Below are 20,157 nucleotides of genomic sequence, written 5' to 3'. Positions count from 1 at the left end.
AAGGCAGGCACGTGGGGTGAGCCACCATGGGATATGGTGGACACGCTGCAAACAGCTCACCCAGAGCACTTTTCCAAAGCGAAAGGGCTTGTGCAAGGTTTCAGTGTTAATGCTCAGGCACCTCTTGCACCCCCAGGGACAGCAGCACAGACACATGGCCTCAAGGCAGTGGTAACACAAGCTAATGGGCAGAGCTCCCACCATCTCCTCCTGGCCTGGGTGCTGCACACAGCTGTGTGCCCACTCACTCCCCAACAAGAGCTATCTGGCTCTTGCCCATCAACCAGACCTCAAACCCCCGTTTTCCACTCCTGTGGTACCACTAAGCACTATAATCATCACCAATCACTGGCATTTAACTTACACATCTAAAATTTACACCAGGGAAAAACTGTCAGAAAAGTAGGGAAGTGTGAATTGGATTGTTTCCTTTTGAGAAGTCTGCCTGACTGGCTGGGAAAGAGGGAAGGCAAAGAAGGACAAACAGACAGACGTGGTAGCATATTCAGGCTGCTTTCCAGCAATTCTCTCACAAACAGTCTAAGCATCTTTGAAATGAAATTTTGTAGGTGATTAGCTCACAATGTGAACTTAATTGCTTTTGGTATTTTAAAAAACCATTAAATTAAATGGCTGAGATATTGAGGCTTAAGCAATGGCTGCTTCCAATGCACAATAACTACTAGCCTCATTATGGGGACACCACATCCAGCAGTGGAATGCATAGAGCCATGCAACGTGACCAGTGCGGCTCAAACGCTCCCTCCCTGCTCACACTCTGGGTGAGAGGATCTCCAACAGCAGTGAGAGGATGGCTCAGAGAAAGACTGGCACGGAGCAGCAGCGTGCAGAGCTCTTGGTTCAACCTACCATCCTTGCTGGACAAGACAAGCCAGACCTAGGTGCCTGGAAGCCAAGGGAGTATCAGGCTCCTTCAGCTTGACAAGAGGAGCAGCTGGAGTGACAGTCCCACACTATGGGACACCTGAGTCCTGCTCTTCCAGGACATCAAGGTGATCTCCACCAATCCACTTTGATTCCCATTCCTTGGGGATCCCATAGTGCTTGCACGGCTCACACTTGGAGCACAGCAGATGCACAGCTCCCACAGATGACTATGAAGTGATGGGAGCTTGGTTGGTACCATTTATCCCAACAAACAGCCCCAAAGCTGGTACCTTGCACCTCTTTATGACAGTGCTGTGCAAAGGAGCTCTCTTTCACCACAGAGCTGGCAGCACTGCCCTGCTTTGCATTTAGTGCCACAATACAGAGGTCCTTTCACCTTACTTTACTTGTTTGTTTAAATTATTTACACTCCTTAGATGCAAGATTGCTTTCCAAAAGGAGCATCCTTTTGGCTGCTGCAGCTTTAAAATGACTTGCATCCATCACTCAATCGCTTTCAGGTCAAACACACGCTCCCGACTTAATGACCACATTTCCGCAGCAACAAATCTGTCACCGCTGTTTGTTTAAAGCCAACAATCTGTAGGAGCACTGTGTGCAAGGATTGAATTAACTCAGCATCCGAATGACTGTGGTGCCAGATCATTCAAATTGCACCTTTCCTGAGATCTTCCAGCAATGTTAATTAATGTTCCTTGGGTGATGTGCAACATGCTACAGTGCACAGGGTTGCTGGAGAGAGCAAAGCCCAATCTCTGTGGGCCTAAAGACATGGGAGCTGTGCCCCTGGCTGCCCCAGCCCCAGGAGCACATGGGGGATGTGTGTTGGGAACAAGGACTGGCTGTTGGCTTCCCCTTGCTCTGACGTGACCTACCCTGATTTCCCCCAAAGTTTAGTGATTCAGCGAAGACATTCCATGCTGTATGTCCTGCTCCCACTGAATATTTTTCCTAGGAAATTCCAGTCAGAACCATTAACACACTGCTATCAACAAGAATGACAAGAATGTCACTCTTTCCCTTAAATTCCAGTTACTTGCAAGTGCAAGTTTTTTTGTATGTGCCCAGATGTTTCAGAACAAAGCCTTGAAGTCTGTTGGGAAGGTGATTTTGGGAACAGGGAATGTTTTGGATTTCCCATCAGAATCAAGCCAACTTTGGGCAAAGACAGCTGCGTGTGGCCCTGGGCAGCTGCACATGCACTGACACCCATCCCACTGCCGGCCCCTTGCTCCCAGCTGCCACAATCCCCCTGGCACCCACTCCAGACACCTGCATGGGATGTGGGGACCCAGCTCTCCGGGTGCTCAATGACTTCCCCAGGAAGTGTGAGGGAGGAAACTGCTTCATTGAAACACTTGCACCAACAAGAGCTGGAGTCAAGGGGCAGACAAGCAGGAGGAAATAGTGACGGGGAATTAGTGGGGCTGGTGGTGGGAGCAGCTGAGATGATACCAGGACATGGGGGAAGGAACTGGGACAAGGAAATGAGGACAAAGAGCTGGGATGTGGATGGAGAGGCAGACTGAGCTTGGCAAGATGTGCAGAGAAGGAAGGAGGGAGTGGGATTCAATCCAACACTAAACCACCCAGGTGTCCTGCTACCATCCGCAGCCTCCAGCTGCTCCAGCTCTTGTCCCCCAGCAAGTCCTTGGCACAAAGTCCACATCCCAAGTCCCTTGCCATGCTCCCTGTTTGTCTGGGGCATTCGTATCTCCATGAAGCAGAACTGGGGTCCAATGAGGGGTCCTAACCTGGAGAGCTGGAGCTCTCTCCCAGCCTCCCCCCAGCTTGCTGCAGTTAATTGGGCCACTGTTCTAATCTCTACCTGCCATTGATTTAAATTCAGCTCCAATTTTCTTCTTTGACCTTCTCTCCTCCAGACCCTGCTCGCAAACAGAACACAAATCCTCAAACATTTTCTTCATTTTTCCCTGCAATATTCCAGCATGCCCCAGGCCTGGGGTGGGGAAGGCAATGATTGGTGCCTGTTTGAGCCTAGACACTCATGGGATGGACACACAGCTGCCTGCAGACACCTTCCCCAGGGCACACTCACCCCAGCTCCAGCACAGAAATGGGATACTCCAACAGCAAGTGTAAGGAGATGAGCCAGCCATGAGCTAGGGGAAGATCTCTCCTTTGCTGTGTCTCTGGGGCCATGGATCAGGCACAGAGACCAGGAGCACCTGCTCCCAGCTCCCTTATGCCCCTGGTGCTCTGTGCCGTGATCTGGAAGGGGAGCCAGCCACTCGGAAGCAGTTAAAATCATATTACAGTGTGCTGGTGCAGACAAGCAGGGGCGGTGAGGGTCCAAGACAGTGCCTTGGAGATGTCCCTCTCAGAGAGACACTGCCAGCACCCTGAGGAATGGGGGAGGACCTGCCAGGGGGGGTCAGGATGAGAAAAGCATCATCCCTTACCACCCACGCCTTCCTGGCCCCAAAATGGGTGGAAAACCTCTGCCAAGGCTCCTTTCTCAAGAAATCCTGGATGTCAAATTTCAGCCCTCCTGGGGTCCTTCTTTTCCTGGCAACAATTCACTATGTAAAAAGGCTGGATATTTATAATTATGCTCAAAGTGGCCACTTTGAAAATCTATATGTCTCTAGGCTCCCTGTACATCATAATGTCAAGTCTGTGAATGGAGGCATCCATCAGAGGCCTCACATCACAGACCTCGGAGCTGTGATAAACACTCAGGAAATGCTCACTGAACCCCGTGTCCCACTGCTGCCTTCTGGGCAAGAGATTTGGTCTTTGGGGTGTGCCCCCGTGGTGACTCCTTCAGGAGGGATGCCACTGGGTGCTCCTGAGTCACTGCTCCCAGGTGGGGATGGGAGCAAGGTCTGAGCTCCTCTAACCCAAAGCCTTTCCTTCCAACTCTTGCTGTCCTCCAGGAAGGGGGGCTTTCCTTCAGGTGGGACCACTCAAGCCACCATCATCCCATTTCCATGCTGTGGGTACACTGTCTGCAAAAAGGCAGCTTCCAGCTCTCTGTATCCGGGAAAGCCCCAGTGCTGGGAGGGTGGTGAGCTACAGGAATAAGATACATTCTTCAAATGCCAGTTCCACTCTCAGTCATCAGATCCCCATCCCTTGGCCCCACAATGTCCTGGGCCTGACTGAGAAAGACTAGGTCAGTGACAAAGGCAGGGCTCAGTCCCCATTCCCAGCAGGGAAGATGATGCAGGGACCTGAGCTCTCTTCAGTATAGCAAGCATTAGAGCTGATCCCAGTGTCACACTCCAGCCCGCTGCCCCATCATGCCCGCATGGAGTTTCTATGGCATCTGTCCCAATGTGGGGACACAAAGCCCCCTCTTGGAGTCACCTCCTTGAGAAGTGGGGTGGGTGGCCTGCCAGAGAGATGCCCGCCGGAAAACAGGAATATCCCTCTCTGCCGACAGTGTGGTGAGAGGACACGCAGCCTTTGCTGACGCTTTGCCCAGGCTGTTCTTAAAAATTTATTACTCTGTTGCAACATGAAAAATAAGACAGAGAAGTAATCATTAGTATAACTATAACTCCCCGTGCAATAGTCCCACTTGTAAATTGAGATTTATGATTGCAGCTGCCGATATTTTAGAGGCCAGAGCAGGCAGCGGTGGCAGTACAGCCCAGCTACGCGCTGCCCCACCGCAGTTACAGTTTATCACAATCTGCAGAGATTATTGCAATGAATAATACACAACAGGCTGGCAGTGAAGAACTATTCCCGATCAAACGCTTCTGTAAACAACTGAATAAATAATATTGCTCAGCCCCTCTTTAAAACCCTCGGAGGCCCAGGGAAATCTCTCATTACTCAGCAAGAGAGGCAGCGGGGGGCTTGGAGATGCCATGAGGAAGGAATGTAGTGACTCTGGGCAGGCACTGGACATCCCAGGTATGGGCACTTGTCAAGCAGACAACTCACCCTCTCAGTTTCTGGCCAAAAAGGAAGCTGAGACACTAAAAAGACCTGCGCATAGTTCCACAGTTTCACATGCAGCCATGAACAACTCGCTTGGACAGACAAATACATGCAAGCTCATAGAGGTATTGCTGTCCTCTCTTCTGCTTGGCAAGGCTTTTGCTCACTTCTAATATTGAGTTGGCAGCAGGTAAAGAGCAGGTTGTGGGGCAGCCTGGCCCGCAGGCAGCCGAACCCCATCCGCAGCAGGGATGGGACATTTGGGGCCGAGCCTACTGGCAGCGGGGCTCCATGCGCTCCCTGAAATGTCACTAAGTAATGCAATGTGATCAGGGTTGTGTGCCAGCAGCTGCAGAAAGGGCATTTCTCACACAGCTTGAAAGGATAAAGTTCAGCTCCACGATGCCCCAGGTTCCACCACCACAGTGAGCTCTGGCTCGGCTGCCACACTGTGCTGCCACAGGTATCAGGTCTGCAGAGACCCCTGCCCAGAGGGGGAGCAGGGAGGACTCATCCCTTCCCTAGCACCCATCATGCAGAGGTGCTTTATTTACTCTCTGAAGCTCTACACTCAAAATACAGTCAGCACAGGAGGAAGGACTTGAAGGGAGCTAATGAAGAGCTATAATCCTCGTCCTACAAACCAGCCCTGCAGCAGCTCTGCGACGTTTCAGATCCTCCATACCATGCTTTCTGTGGGATGGGTGCCCATATGCCTCTGCCCAGACACCAGGAGGCAGGGAATGCCCCTCTGCATCTGTGTCCTGCCCACTCCAGGACCAGACTCTCACCTGTGTCTTCCCTGCAGGCTCTACCCACAGCCATATCCTGAGGAAAGGCAAGAGAAGAAAAGCAGGAAAGTTTGCATCCCTGCATCCGCTGCTCTACAGTGCCTGCATGCGCAGCAATCAGCTCCAATTAATCCCCCCTCAGCTTGGCCCGCCCGCTTCATTACCTCCCCTTGATGAGAACCATCAGTGGGGCCTGTAGGATTTTGCTAATTAGCCTCACTTCGTTTATCATTTCCATTTTCTCCCAGAGACGCTTGGCTTGCTGGGCGACAGCTTCATCTCCTGCTGAAACAATGCGGCCCCTTCTGTGCCTGTCTCACTTAGCGCTGTCACCGCAGCCATTATGAAATTGGGGTTTCATTTACACACTAATTAAACATTACAGCTTGTTCACAATTACAACATGGGGATGAGGAGGTAACTAATTACTTAAGAAATGAGCTAACATTTATCTCTGATTCTTCCCCCCCCCAGCCCACTGCCCTCCTCTCCAATCAAGATTAGAAATTGTTGTTGGATGGCAGCAGCCCAGCGGGCCCCTGCCCGGCTCTGCGTGTGCCTCGTCCCTGTTGGGGGGCTGTACCAAGACCCTGGCCTGGGGACAATCCATCAACCCCTAATTGCAGGCGGGATGATGGGGGGCTGTGGCAGTGGTGTGTGGCACTGTGCCAAATGGGCTGCACAGGGACGAGTTGTGATGCCAGGGGTGCAACCATCCTGCTTAGATCTGCCCATCGATGAGGCATCCCTGGGACAGCCCAGCCACGGTAGTGACAGGGACTGTGGTGCTCCCTGGGCATCATCTACCAGGTTCTTGCCCATTGGGTGAATGCCTGGCTCTCCACAGAGGCCAGGGATGCCAGCACACCCTCCATGTCTCTGCTGATGGGCAACTCATCCTGAAAAGACATTTTCTTCAGGGAGGAATTAACATTTAAAACTGAGAACCATTAGAGTAAATAAAGCAGGCTGTCACTCAGATCAAAAGGCAATGCAAAGTGTGGCTTGGGACAAAATGGGCCCTGGGGAGAAGGCAAGGAGAGAAAGGGGCAGGCACCCCTTCGTTCATCCTCAAGGGTGGAGTGGATGAGATGGGCAGGCCAGCACCTCGTGTTCAGCTCAGGAGGGCTGGGTGCTGTTGCTGAAAGAGCAACAGCCTCCTTCCATGGGCAGCACGGGGCTGCCATGTGCTGCTGTTGCAGTCCCTTTGGTCCTCACCTGCCTGCAGTGCATGCAGGTGGCCGAGGCTGTGCACAGCAGCCGGACAGCTACACATGGGTTAGAAGACAGGGCAGTGGAAAAGGGTGACAGTGACCAGGATCATCTTGAGATGGATGCATGGCTGCCTGCAAGGCAGCTAGCCAGCTGGTGGGAGACAGGCTGGAGAGGCCAGAGATGCTGCTGCAGTGCCTGGATGCTGCTGAAGGCTCTGGGAAAAGGATCCACAGCTTTCGAAACACAAGAGGCTTCCCCCACAAACAGCCCTAAGCAGTGGAAATGCTTTCAGAAAAAAAACATCTAGTTCAGCACCAGACAATTAAGGTTCTTTTGCAACTCTTAACCCATGATTTTGAGACAAAGAATTTGTTGCTGGCATAATTTGAACTGCTAATTACTTTCCTGATCCGTAGTCAGTGAACTGAGCAGAAGTGGACACAAGAAAATCACCTTCCCTGTCTGGGAGAAAATTCAGAGCCACTCTCCAGAGGGAAGGGGGATGCGCTCTTCTTCCCTCTGAGCAGCTTAAAAAATAATGATCAGGAAACAGTTAAGCAAAAGGGGGGTGAACTGGTGGTTTAAAAAAAAGAAAACTCACACCACTTTATAATAATAGAAACAACTCATTCCCATAGTTTTTATCCTTCCTGTCTTTAGCCCACCAAAAAAAAAAAAAAAAAAAAAGAAAAAAAAAAGAAACCCTGAGCAAAACTACTGACACTGGCTGGGAGCTTAGAACTGCCGCATCAAACAGAGCCCTTGAATCTCCTGAACATAATTGTGCTGCCCTCTAACCTCAACCTTCAATCAGTGCAGTGTAACTATCTCATTTTAGCCTACAGGACACACCCCTCTGCTAACTAGCAGCCATATTCTTCTCATTAGGAGACTGCTCTGGATGGGAGCGCGGAGGCAAAGCCGGTGTCTCTCCTTTTCTCTCCCTCTCTGCCTCTCTCGGCTGTTATATATGTACTTTTGGAGGGGGAGAGCATGAGCAGGGGCTTTGTGGGTGCTGGAGATGACCCAGCTGCCAAGCCCTAAGACTCCTAGGCATGCACACAGAGCCAAATCACTGGTTCTTGGCTGAAAGCATGCAGGACGGGAGAGGGGACCCAGCCGTGACACCCCCAGCCCCAGGCAGTTGGCAGCTAAGGGCTGGAGTGGGCTTCCTGGCAAGGTGGTGCTGCTGTGCCCTCCTTAGGGCAAAGGGCTGGGGGTCCTGCTGTCTGCAGGCTCACCCCATCCACACAGCCCCGGGGAAGGGCTCCTGAGGTGGCAGTGCCAGGGCACAGGTCCCCTTCCCTCTGGCTGAGAGGTGGCAGCAGGCTGGGAGATACCTGTATGTAATTAACAATGAGGCTAATTATAGCAGGAAAAGTGACCCAGGGCTACTGGGCACTCTCCTTCACAGAGGGTTTGGATTGCATCTCTGGGTAGGGCTATTCCATGGATTCCATGTGCCACTGGGGGATGAGGCAGGACAGCTCTGCAGCCACCCAGCACAACAGCCCAGCCAGCTGATCCTGCTGCATCCTTGGGCCACCAAATGGCCAGAGTTCTTGAGTCCCTCCTTCATGCCATCTCTTCAGAGACCTCCAAGCATGCAGGGCAGACATGTCAGACTACAGTACTGGATATGGGATCTTGGTCCCAGCAGCATGGACTAGTACACCCACCCTCAGCAGTGACCATGACCTTCCCCTCCTGCCTTCCCCCCAGGATCTGTACACTGGCAGCCCAGTTCAGGGCCCAGGCTGGGAGAAGCTGCTTGGGCTCTTCTGCGTTAGAAGAATGCAGCTTCCAAACTGGAGCAGAATTGATCAGGACTCTTGGAAACATTGTCATCCCAGTGCAGCCCACTGCAGGTCTCTCCTGCAGAATCGGGAACAAACCAGAACTTGGGTGATTAATGAATGGCACAGCTGGGATCAGCCAGAAGTGGCAGCTGTGCCTTCGGGAAGAGCCTCATGCTATGGAGGATAAGACCAGATCCCCTCTGATCCCACTGCACACCCATGAAAAGAGCAAGGCCATGCTGGGAAAGGGCAACACTTTAGCTGGTGCAGCTCCCCCCTCTGGCCAGTGTCCTTTGCCCTGGGATTTAAAAATGTTAGCAACTTAGGAGTGAGAGAATTACACAGATTTGTGTAAGGACAGGGAAAATCACAGCACCGGACAGACTTCTGATGTGTCAATGCCCATCTTCCCCACCCAGCAGCATCTTCCCCATCCAGGTCTTGTCCGCAGATCCTCTGCTGAGCTATACCAGCTATTAACACACTCTGAGTTTGTTATCTTAAACAGGCCACTCAGGACATGGGGCCACGATCCTGAAACCAATTAATGTGATCCTTTGATTTCAGGGGAGAATGAAGAGGGGACTGTCAGTGCTGCAGCGAGGCAGGAGTTACGGGTCAGAGCCTAACAGCACAGAGGTGCCCCTTAGCTCTTCACAAGAGGCGGGGGTGGCGGGCAGCTGCCAGACCCGGCTTCTGTCAGAGCCCTCCTCTGCATCCTCAGCCCTGGCCTGGTGCAGCTTCCCAGGCTCAGGGGAGAGCAAAGGAAAGCAGCATCATGGTACTTAATGGGGGTCCAGATGCCAAAACAGCCACTGCTGCCCTGTGCCTGGGTCAGAGCTGCCAAGAAGACAGCAGTGATGGTACCACATCTCAGTGCTCATCCCGGCACAGCAGCACATGGCACGGAGGGGGCTCCCCTCTGCCATGCTGGGGATGGCTGTGGTGCTGGCAGCGCTCAGGCTTAAGGCTCTGGGCACCCTGGGGTGCCAGGGGCAGTATCATCCTGCAGCCCCCAAAACTTTTGTCTTCCTTTCTTTCTTTGCTTAGCTGTTTTTTAAAGGAGAAGTTATCTTAGCGAAGTCTTTCGGGGGAGGTAGAAAGAGAGTAGGAAGTCAAAGAGAATCGTCTTGCTAGTCAAAGCCTTTAACAACTATTTTTAATATCAGGCAGAGGAGCAGGATTTTGAAATGAAACAGACAGTGCCTCTTTGATGGGAAAGCTACAGATCTTGAAACAAGGTCCATTCCCTCCTCCTTCACTAACTAACAGCCATATTTCTCTCATTAAAGACAATCTGGCCGTATTTTCAAACTTCTTAACAAGGCGATCACCGTAATTTGAGATTTCTATTATCCATGTTCCTATTACAACAGTCTTTTAAGCAGCCAGCTTTTTTTTTGCTTTCTTTCCCTGACTTTGTCTCTCCCCTCAAACTGCCATTAGTGGTAATGACGTGCAGGAAACGAGCGCCAAGAACCACCTTTTTTTCCCCCTTCTTTTTGGTACTAGGTTGCATGGGGGGAGCAATAAGAAATAAAATAAAAAGCAAAATGAAGTTTGGCCATCTCTTATCTGGAGTTTGGCTTTTAATCCACCCAGGAGCGCAAAGGAATCCAATGCAGTGCCTTATCTCCCCCGTCGATCATGGACCCCCCTCCCCAAAGACCCCCATCTCTCTCCCCTTCCTAAAGGCGCCTGGTCCTGGCTCCCTCCCTGCCCCATTAGTCCTTTACTGGGCTCTGCCAGATGGATGCAATTTGCATAATATCACCAGTGGAGGCTGGCAGATCAACTGGGGTCAGGCTCTGACATCTCCAGCACAGTCTATCTCCAAGTGCTAATTTGGACTGCATTGATCTCTCTTTCTGATTTCTTTGTCATTTACGTCTGCCACAGTTTGACAGGAGATACAGAGACAGACAAGGGGGGAAAGGAAGGAGGAGGGGGGAAGAAGAGGAGAGAAACAAAGATTGTAGTTACAGATGTCTTTAAGGGAAAAAACAGATTAATCCAAGGACTCCTCTGAGGGTCGCAGCTTTGAAACATCCTAATTATCCTATTCTTATGAATTCCTGTACAGACTTCGAGGGGGGTCTTATCAGGGAACTCAGGGGAATGAAAACTTGTTAAATTGTGGTGGAGTCTCTCTGGCTGACTGCTACCCCCTGCCCTCCTGCACCTTGCAATCGGTTCTCATTAGGTGAAGCGGGGCAGCTCTAAATCTGGCATCCCTTGCTGACACAGCCTTCCCTCCGCACCTCTGCCATCACTCCTTAAAGGCAGATCCTCACTAAAACTTAGACAGGAGACTCCTCCTCACAAAGGGGCACCACAGTGCTCTCCAGCCCTGTGCATTCTAGGGAGGACAGAGAAGGGGCAACATAGATGCCCAAACTATGGAGACAAGGGCTAACCTGAGAGGAACAGCAGTATCCCTGTGATCCCGCTGGATGCAGGTGTGTAAAGGCAGATTTGGAGACACACTGCTGTTGCAGGACAGTAGGATGTTAAAAGACACCTTCCACCAGAGTCCAATGCAGAGCAAGGCAGGCAATCCATGCCCTAAATTGAGATGTTTATGTTCATTAACAGGAAACTCTTCCCTTCCTCACAGGCAAGGGAAGATGCACTACCATTTAGCCTTGTCTGGGACATACTGCAGAGACACCAAGGCACCAAAAGAATCTACAGGAAATCAAAATGTCACTCGGTGTTTTACGTTGCTACTTTCTACAGAAAAAGCTCTGTAGAAAGTTAATGATCTTCCAAGGCCTCTCACCTAACACATCTCACTGTGTCAGAGGGTGCATCACAGTGCTTGGGAAGAGCTGCCTGTTACAGGGCAGGAGAACAAGTGCTAGCAAAGATGTTCTACCTGCCCAGCACAGCGTGGGACAGGGCTTGGGCAGTGCAAGGGTTGCTCCAGTAGTGTGGAGGGTGTGTCTATTTTGCAAGGCTGAGCCACAGAGAAATGAAAAGACTGGACAAACAGCCAACAGTGTGATGGGTCCAAAGCAGTGCAAAGGTCTCTACAGCACAGATCACTTCAGGTCTGCACACTCCTGTTTTTGGGACTGGCTGATTGCTAAAACAGAGCAGACATAATACAAATATAACACAAACCATCAGCCTCTCCCTGTGCTCCCACTAGTTTAGAGTGATATGAAAAATATATTTAAGAGGTTTTCTCATCTGTCACTGGGGACTGAAATTGGACCAGGTGTTGGGCTAAGGATCACTGCTGGCGTGGACAGAAAGGAGGGAGGGAAGGACAGCAAATCTCGCCAAGGGTGACAGTCTCCACTGATGGTCCTAAAATCACAAGCCAGAAGGTAGAGCTGCCGCTGTGCCAAAGGGCACTTCCAAGACGATGGCAGTGCTGTCCTGCTGGGGATCAGGCAGATCTGAGGCTTGAGACAGACTTGCCCCACAGTCTGCAGCTGGGCCTCCCAGGCACTGCAGCACAGCCAATAATCCAGAAATCCCTCTTAAATCTTCAGTCTAACACTGGAGCTGCAAACAACTGCTTCCAGGCAGAAGAGCGGGACTGGAGCCTACCTTCCACACATCCCCAGGGAGCAGGCGCTACTGCTGCTTGCCTGGAAGCTGGGAGGAGCGCATGGAAGCACCCTGACTTTTCTCAGGCAGCTGAAGTCCCTGCAGCCATCATGCTCCCTCCAAAGGCTGCTCTCTGGGGCCTCGAGCCCTCAGCCAAGCGCAAGGTGTGACAAACCCATCACACCCCTGTCAGGCAGTGGGGTCGGATGGGCGCGTGACCAACTTTTGGCAGGGTTGGACAGAGGGGTGAGTGCAGTCAACACAAACACTCAATCATCCTTCCTTTCTTTCTTCTGTGCCTCCTTTGTTAACTGCAGGAAACAGCTGAAAGACCTTGAGTTTCCCATTGTAGCGTGTATGGGAACAGAGCTGCAGTGATCAGAACATACCCCCTGCTGCTCCAGGGGAAAAAGGGAGAGCAGAATCCTTTCTAAAAAGGGTTTACGATTAGAAGAGTGTTCTGTCACTCTGGCGCGCAGTAATCCACTGTGCCACCAAGTCCCTTCAGAGAGATGTCGAAAACTTAAATGACTGAAAGCAAAAGAGCCCCGGCTCAGGTTCCCAGGCAGCCAGACATCCTAATTATCTTTAGATCCACTCCCACATGGAGGGGAGAGAGCACACAAGAGTAAAAAAAAAAAAAAAAAAAAAAAAAAGGGAAAGAAAAGAAAAAGAAAGAGGGGAAAAAAAGACTGTCACATTGCTTTTTTCTTTTTTTAAAAGCTTGTCTCCGCTCTCTGCTTTTCCAGCTGTGACACCTCTCACGGTAGTTAATTAGAATCATGTCACCGCGTTAATGTGCTCTGACTGGACTCTGACAGTTGCTCGTCCTCTAACCGGCCGCCCCGGCCGGCCCTCCCTCCCTGCCGCTCCTCAGGGATTTGGGGCCCGGTGCTTGCAGCAGGACCCCTCACCACCCGCCAGCCACGCTGTCCCCATGCCACAGCCAAGCAGGTGCCCCGGAGCGACTGTGCCAGTCCCTACACCCTGCCTGGGTACCGGGACATGCTGCCTGGCTGCGACACCCGGCATGCAGCCGCTCCACCTGTTCTGAATCCGCCTGACCTTTACGAGCGCTAATTCAAAATGACACTGCTCATTTGGTGACATTTCTGTTGATTTTTACTTAAGTCTCTTTTAATTATTTAATTCGGAGTCCTTCCCCTTCTGCCTTGAGCTGGGGCCACCGCGTGTGGGGCAGTGCCCCAAGGCAGCCCCGTGTCCCATTTCACAGGAGCAAGCCCCATTCTCAGCTCTCCCTTTCAGGAACCCTCAGCAGAAGGATGGTGCGGTGCAAGTGTTACCTCCGCTGAGAAAGGAAGAGCTGAAAAAGAGCAGGGTATACCTGCGCTGGGGGACCACAGGGCTCTCTGAGGCTTCTCCCACACACTGGGAGGGACAGGGAGGGTGGAGCTGGCTATGCCACATGGGGTGGGACGAGAAGTGGTCAAAAACATGAAGGGGAGCTTCACAAAACACTGTGACCTCCTTGCCCTGATGCATAGGAGGCAGGTGGGCATCAAGGATGACTGAGAATCCCACAGATTCTGGGAGAGGCAGGAAAGACACAAAAGGAAAACAGGGAAGAGTGAGAGGAGGCTGAAATAAGGCCAGCAAGCTGCCAGGACCACACACTTCCAGCACCTCGCAGGGTGAGGCAAAGCCTCATCAGCCCCCGCGAGGCTCCAGAGAGGAGAGCTGGCGCTGACAGCCCAAGGCCCCCATTACGGCGGGTGGCCCGTCACCTGCCACCGCACTTAGCGAGCACGGCCCTCCCCGCCCTCCCCTTCAATGTCAGCGCGGAGAGCGGACCGGCAGCACCGGGACCGAGCGGGCGGAGCGGCAGAGAGAGGGATGGCTCCCCGGGCAGGAGGCACCCCGGCAGGCGCTGCCCCGGCTCCCCGCGGCGGTGGCAGCTCGAGGTAGTTAATTAGAATCGTGTCACTAAGTAAATGCGCTCTGACTGGACTCTGACAGACGCTCACCTATGACACTGGGGGCCAGGAGACAATCCACATCAAACTACTGCAGTGTGACCCTTTTAACACAAAGAGTAAACTCACTGCACATCGAGTTGAAGCTCATTAAAACTGTCTACTCTGCGAGCATCCCATTAACCTCACTGTTAAAAACACGCAATTCCTCTTCTTCTTTCCGAGGCCTAATTAATGCTCTGGATCAGGAACAATATCACACCCTAACCTTCCGAGATTTCCAATCAGTAAATGAAAAGAGAGAGATGGAGCCGGGAAGGCACAGCGGCTTGCTGGGTCGCTCATGGCGCAGGCTGCTGACCTGCCCAGGCAGGTGGGGCTTTTCTGTTTGGCATGGGCAGAGATCCCCACGGAGGGAGCACGGCACAGCCCCGGCCAGGGGAACTGCAGCAACAGGGAAGATGGTGAAGCCATGTGTGCAGAGACTCAGAGCTCACAGGATTATACCAGCTTGTGTAAAAGAGCCCAGCGAGGGCATCATGTCGAGACAGGTGCTACTATGGGAGGAGATCTCCTGGTCATCTGCAATGGGTACTGAGGGCTCACTAGCAAGGGACACAGCAGCCTGGTTACCCTCTTTCCTCTAAAAGAAAAAAAACCAAAAAACAAATCCCAAACCAGACATTTACAACTAAATCTAAAATCACAATAATGTGCGTGCTAAAATCTAAACTTTAAAGATTCAATTACATTCAATTAGATTCAAAAAAGATCAGTAGTGAGGAGTAATGTCATGTTTTAAAACAGTCAATGCACTGGAGATGGAAGCAGAGCTGACAAATGAGAAAAAAACTTTCCCAGCAGGAGCTGCTTTTTGCGGTTTTGGAAACTTTTTGCTGGTTTTGGTGTATTTTCAGTTCAAGGACTGGCTTGTTCAGAGCTGAGAAACAACAAAGGACTGACAATAAAAAAGAAGGTTTGTCTTTTATCTTTTCATAATCAGTGAAAACAAACAAACCAGCCAAGTAAGGTGAGAGAGGATGAGATGTACTCATTCTAGTATCTTGAAAGGATGGTTTCCAGAAACGCTCCTTCAGTTCATGGATCACTTCTTGCTTTGGTTTCATGTACCAGGTGTTTTTACCTAAAAAGTATTCTGAAATTTACTTTTCCTTCTGTAGTGAATATTTGCAAGATAAAGAGGGTTTTCCTAATAAAATCAATTCAAACTACCACTGGGATACTTTAGCATGGTATTACAGTTTTCATCCAAAAGAGCAATCATGGGTAATAATTTCATCACCAACTCTTCAAGAACAAATAGTAATTCACCATTTTTCTAATGTAAAAAATATTTTAAAACTAAGACTAAAGGCATATTATGTTACATAATCGATCAAAATAAATGTAGCAAAAATAGATTATTTGATGAGTAAAAGAATAACCAGATTTAACAACTGGGCAGTGGTAAGGAAAGCTACACTTGGTTGAATAGATTCTGTTCAGTAAAATTTGACCTTTTTTCAGGGAAACATGTTAAAAAAAAAGGCAAAACTAGAAGAAAATCAATTTCTGAATGCAGGTGATCTGCTGTCTGATTTAATTCACAACTGAAACCTGGGATTTTAATCCTGATTTGTGTGAGTCTCTGACTCACAGCAGAGAGATCCCAACACAGGTACCCAGCTCCACTTGTGTGCCGTCTGTGCATGCTGGTCTTTGCCTGCGAGTGCCAAGACTCCCATTAAAAGCTGCAGCTCGTTTTTGGCAAGCACCGCCTCGAACACATGTGTTAAGAATGGAAATGCCCCCATATATGTAAGACTGAGTAACTTCTTGGCAAGATTCAACTTCATTTTGCTGAGGGCCAAGAAAACAGCAGACAAAGAGAAGTTCCTCACCCCAAGATTCTACAGCCCACACTGGAGCTGACACATTATCTAACCTGTGTTAGAGAAGAGATGGAAGTTGCATAAAAATGTCCTCTCCAGTCCCCAGGGCCACATTCAGCCCAGAAGGAATTCTTAGAGCTGAAATATCAGCCTGAGAAAGGTCATGAAAGAATAGGCTTCACAACCCTTTTGCTCCTTTCTGATCTCCCAAGGAATTCCTGCATCCTCACTGTCTGGAGCGGGACTTTTCTATATCCTTATAGTGAAATATTTACATTTTCCCCCTTCCTTTACCTTCTCCCTCCCAAGAACACAATGGCACCAGAACTGCACCCATGTTACTGCAAGGCAGCTGTATTTGCAGTGTATGCAGAAACACTTTGGTATATTTGGGGACACAAATCACTCTTCTAACCCCTCAATAAGCTTAGCAGCTCACTTGCTCATGAACAGAAACTAGACAAAAGCTAGAACACGAGCTCTGTGCAGCAACTTGCTGTATGTGTAGCTGTGTGTCCCAGGGGATGTGGAGAGGCTCCACTGTGCTCCAGCACAAGCCCATCCTGCCTGTATGCCCCAGATGCTAAAGGTGCTTCCCACCCAGAATCTGGCCTTGGCCCTGCAGGGCATCAAGCACCCTGAACTCTGCAGATGTTGGAAAGGATAAAGGAAAGAAGATGAAACATAGAGCAGGACTGGTCCCAGAGCATGTCAAGTGCAGGGATTTGGAACAGATACCTGCTGAGACAGTGAAACAGAGAGTAATTTGAAAACAAAGCAATACAGAATCCATCAGGCAAGACGGCAAAATTCCTTGCAAATTGTTTGCAAAAACAAGTGGCCATCCACTGCAATTTTTCTGTCAGATTTGAAGGGAAACATCCGTGTTGTGCATTCCTACATATAAGCAAGCTGAGGCTTCATAGACATCTCCCTGGACTGCTCCCGAGACTGCCAGCAAAGGAGCTGTACAGACACTCTTACACAGCATGGCATTTGTGAAACTGGTGAGACTGGCTAACAAATCTCCTTGCTGCTTTCTTTTCAGCCCTCTTTGGTTTGCAGAGTTGTGAACATCAGTGACCCATGAGGTCCATGAAAATCGGAGGCTGACCCCACTTTAGATGCCCCAGGAATTCTCCTCTCAGCTCCCTAACATTCCCTCAACACTGCTGCACTCCAGGGCTGAGCACAAAGAGAAGGGAGGCTCTAGATGGCATGGGACCATCCCCAGATCCACAGCCAGTTCACTGTGGGCAGTGAGAGGCTGGCAGGCTTCACTGTTCTCCACTTCCTTCTGCAGCAGTCCTTGATTAGGGGTCATTTATTCAGCTGAGAAGTAGGGCTGTGTTGGGAGCAAGGCTCCTTACAGACAGAGGAAGGGAAGGGAAGGGAAGGGAAGGGAAGGGAAGGGAAGGGAAGGGAAGGGAAGGGAAGGGAAGGGAAGGGAAGGGAAGGGAAGGGAAGGGAAGGGAAGGGAAGGGAAGTGAAGGGAAGGGAAGGGAAGGGAAGGGAAGGGAAGGGAAGGGAAGGGAAGGGAAGGGAAGGGAAGGGAAGGGAAGGGAAGGGAAGGGAAGGGAAGGGAAGGGAAGGGAAGGGTGCACCACTGGCAGTACCTAGGAGGAAACTGTCACACTGCTGGCCTGGCATCCTTCAGAGCTTTCATGGAAACCCCTTCCAAGCAGTGTGGGAAAGGCAGGTTTGCCACTGGGATGGAGCACTGCAAGAATGGAGCTTGACTGTTGGGCCTCACTTTCCATGGGCAATTAGACCATGGCTCACTGTGTACTGGGGAGAGCTCCCCCACAGAGAGAGTTTGGCAAAACCCTTCTAAAGAACTGGAATGGGGAAGGACATGAGCACCAAATCTCTGAACTCTGTCAGGCAGAGGAGTCACATCTGTGCAAGATAACAGCACTGAGATAAAGGGTCAGAAACCAACAGCAGACAGATGATACTCCAGAGATAGGGACACTTTTTTGAAGTAAGCAATGACAGCAACAAGAGAGCTCATTACATAAATAAATGAAGAATGATGAAGCAGAAACCAACTCTGCATCCACCAGGAAACCCCAGAAAAAGCCCAAGCCCCCAGAGCAGGACATGCACACACAACTCTTGCAGTTCCTGCTCCCTCCCCATGATCCCCCCCAACATGGCACACAAGCCAGGCAAATCTGCTCCCAGGCAAGGAAGCAAATTTTAATGCTACCTCTGTCAATAATGCAACCAGATCCATAGTTCAAAAGGAGCTTGCTAATTAAAAGCTGGTGAGCTTTAAATAATTCATCTCCTTAACTTGGATTGATTGGAGAGTTTAATGGCTAGAGTCTTGAAACAATATTAAACAGCCTCTTCAAGGCCCAGGTAGCCAGTGACTTTTCCAAGTAAATCTTACGTTCTTGCAAACTTTAATGTTCAAAAGTCACTGTGGATGAAGCGCTGCGAGGCAGAGAGAATACCTGACCACTGGTCTCCAAGAGATGATCTACTGCTCCGCAGAGAAACGACAGACAAGAGCGATGCAGCCCTGAGTCACAGCCCTGAGTCACAGCCCAGTAAATCTGAGCTCCTGCCTGTACCACAGCTTGTTGCTGTACCAGCTCTGCATCCCCAGTGTTAAACAGCAGGCAGATATATGGCCTCAGTGTCCTGGGCCAGGTCTCCCTCATATCACTTTGATCCCTGGTGCAGAAGAGTTGGGGAATACATGGAACTCTGCCACCATTTATCTCGGAGCACTGTTTATCAGTTTAACTTGGAGCATGCTGCAGGACCATGAAACTCATCACATGTGTGAGCAAACGGGACGATGATTCAGTTCTCCAGCTGGGATCACGCGTCTTCACTCTGCAGTGTGTTTCCAGCCAGTTCCCAAGCCAGGCAGCACAGCCTGCTTTCCAAGGACTGCAGCATCCAGAGCAACTGGATGGATTGGTCCAGCAGGGAGAGCATTCTACCCAGCTTGGGGACTCCTGCCCTGAGCTCCAGGCACCTTGTGCTGCCCACATCCAACCCTAACCCAAGCACTGCTACAGCAGTCTAGGAGGGAAGCAGCTCCCCAGCCAGAGGGACTGGCAAGCATGTCTGGCACACTGGCATGTGCAAGGGATGGAGAGGTCATCCACGTGCCCATTCTGCCCTGACACCTCTTCATCCCTTCCACCAGCTGGGGACTCTGCAGCCCTTTGGTTGGCTGTCAGCACCCCAGACTGGACAATGTCTTGAAGCTGAGGCGTGTCCCGCGCACCCGAAGCAGCAGCTGTGGGGATGGGAATGGCATGGGCAGCATCACTCACCTATCCCGCTGTGAGGCCTCCCTATGTGCTGTAGGTTCAGTCCTTTGTTCATGTCTAAGAGCCCGTTCTTTGGCCAACTCCCCATGGCAAAGCTGTACGCCTGGAAGAAAGAAGCAGAGGGTCAGAAATAGCCCATGTGCAGGCATGATGTGTACTTGCCCAGGTCTGAGTGCTCCCGGGGCTGGCCTGGGTCTGTTCAGGGGCTGGTGTGTGTCTGCACTCACCGTGTTCAGTGTGGACCCACGTCACCCTTGCAGCAGCTCTCCTGGAACTGCCCACACAAAGCACTCTTACCCTGCCCTGTTCCACCTGATGCTCCCCAGAGAAGAGGTGTCCAGAGCCTCTGGTGGTGTCCTGTACAGGTGACAATCCTCATGACGGAGGGGTTTGCATCACTCAATTTGCCATGCTGTGGGGGGGCAAGCCAGGGACTATAAACTCATCCCCCGTGTCCCTTAGCTGCTCCAAAAACATCCACCCATTCCTGCTTTACCAACAGGGCCACCAACAGGAGTCAGGGGGTTTTGGAAAGGGGTGCTCATTCTCAGGCTGGCCTGGCCGGCAGGCCCCTTCCCTTCCAGCAAGGACAGCCCTTGCAGCTCCTGCTCCTTTCCATCCCCGAGCCCCAGTTGCCTCAGCTATCACTGGAACAAATCCTACTGGGAGCCAGCACTGCTCACCCCACTGCACAGAGTCTGCAGCCTGGCTGGAGGGAGCCTGCTCCATTCCCACTGCATCCCCCGGCAGGGCTTCCAGCAGGAGCAAGGCAGCTGGGAGCCCAAGCAGCACAAAAACCCACTGGACAATGCAAACATAAAAGCAGCCAGGCCTCCGTGTCACAC

At 51.0% G+C, this 20,157-nt stretch overlaps 1 protein-coding gene across 2 annotated transcripts in view; it reads right to left on the bottom strand.

The window, feature by feature from the left end:
• Window positions 1-20,157, bottom strand: part of ERI3 (ERI1 exoribonuclease family member 3) — a 129,762-nt gene that overhangs the window by 16,932 nt on the left and 92,673 nt on the right. For both annotated transcript variants that reach the window (XM_085067779.1, XM_085067780.1), the window contains exon 7: window positions 19,316-19,415. In XM_085067779.1, the coding sequence (XP_084923905.1) occupies window positions 19,316-19,415 (100 nt within the window). The remainder of the gene's footprint in view (window positions 1-19,315; window positions 19,416-20,157) is intronic.

Source organism: Lichenostomus cassidix, chromosome 8, assembly GCF_008360975.1.
Source record: "Lichenostomus cassidix isolate B80296 chromosome 8, HeHo_3.0, whole genome shotgun sequence".
Lineage (NCBI taxonomy): Eukaryota > Metazoa > Chordata > Aves > Passeriformes > Meliphagidae > Lichenostomus > Lichenostomus cassidix.
This window is presented reverse-complemented; position numbering and strand designations above follow the sequence as displayed.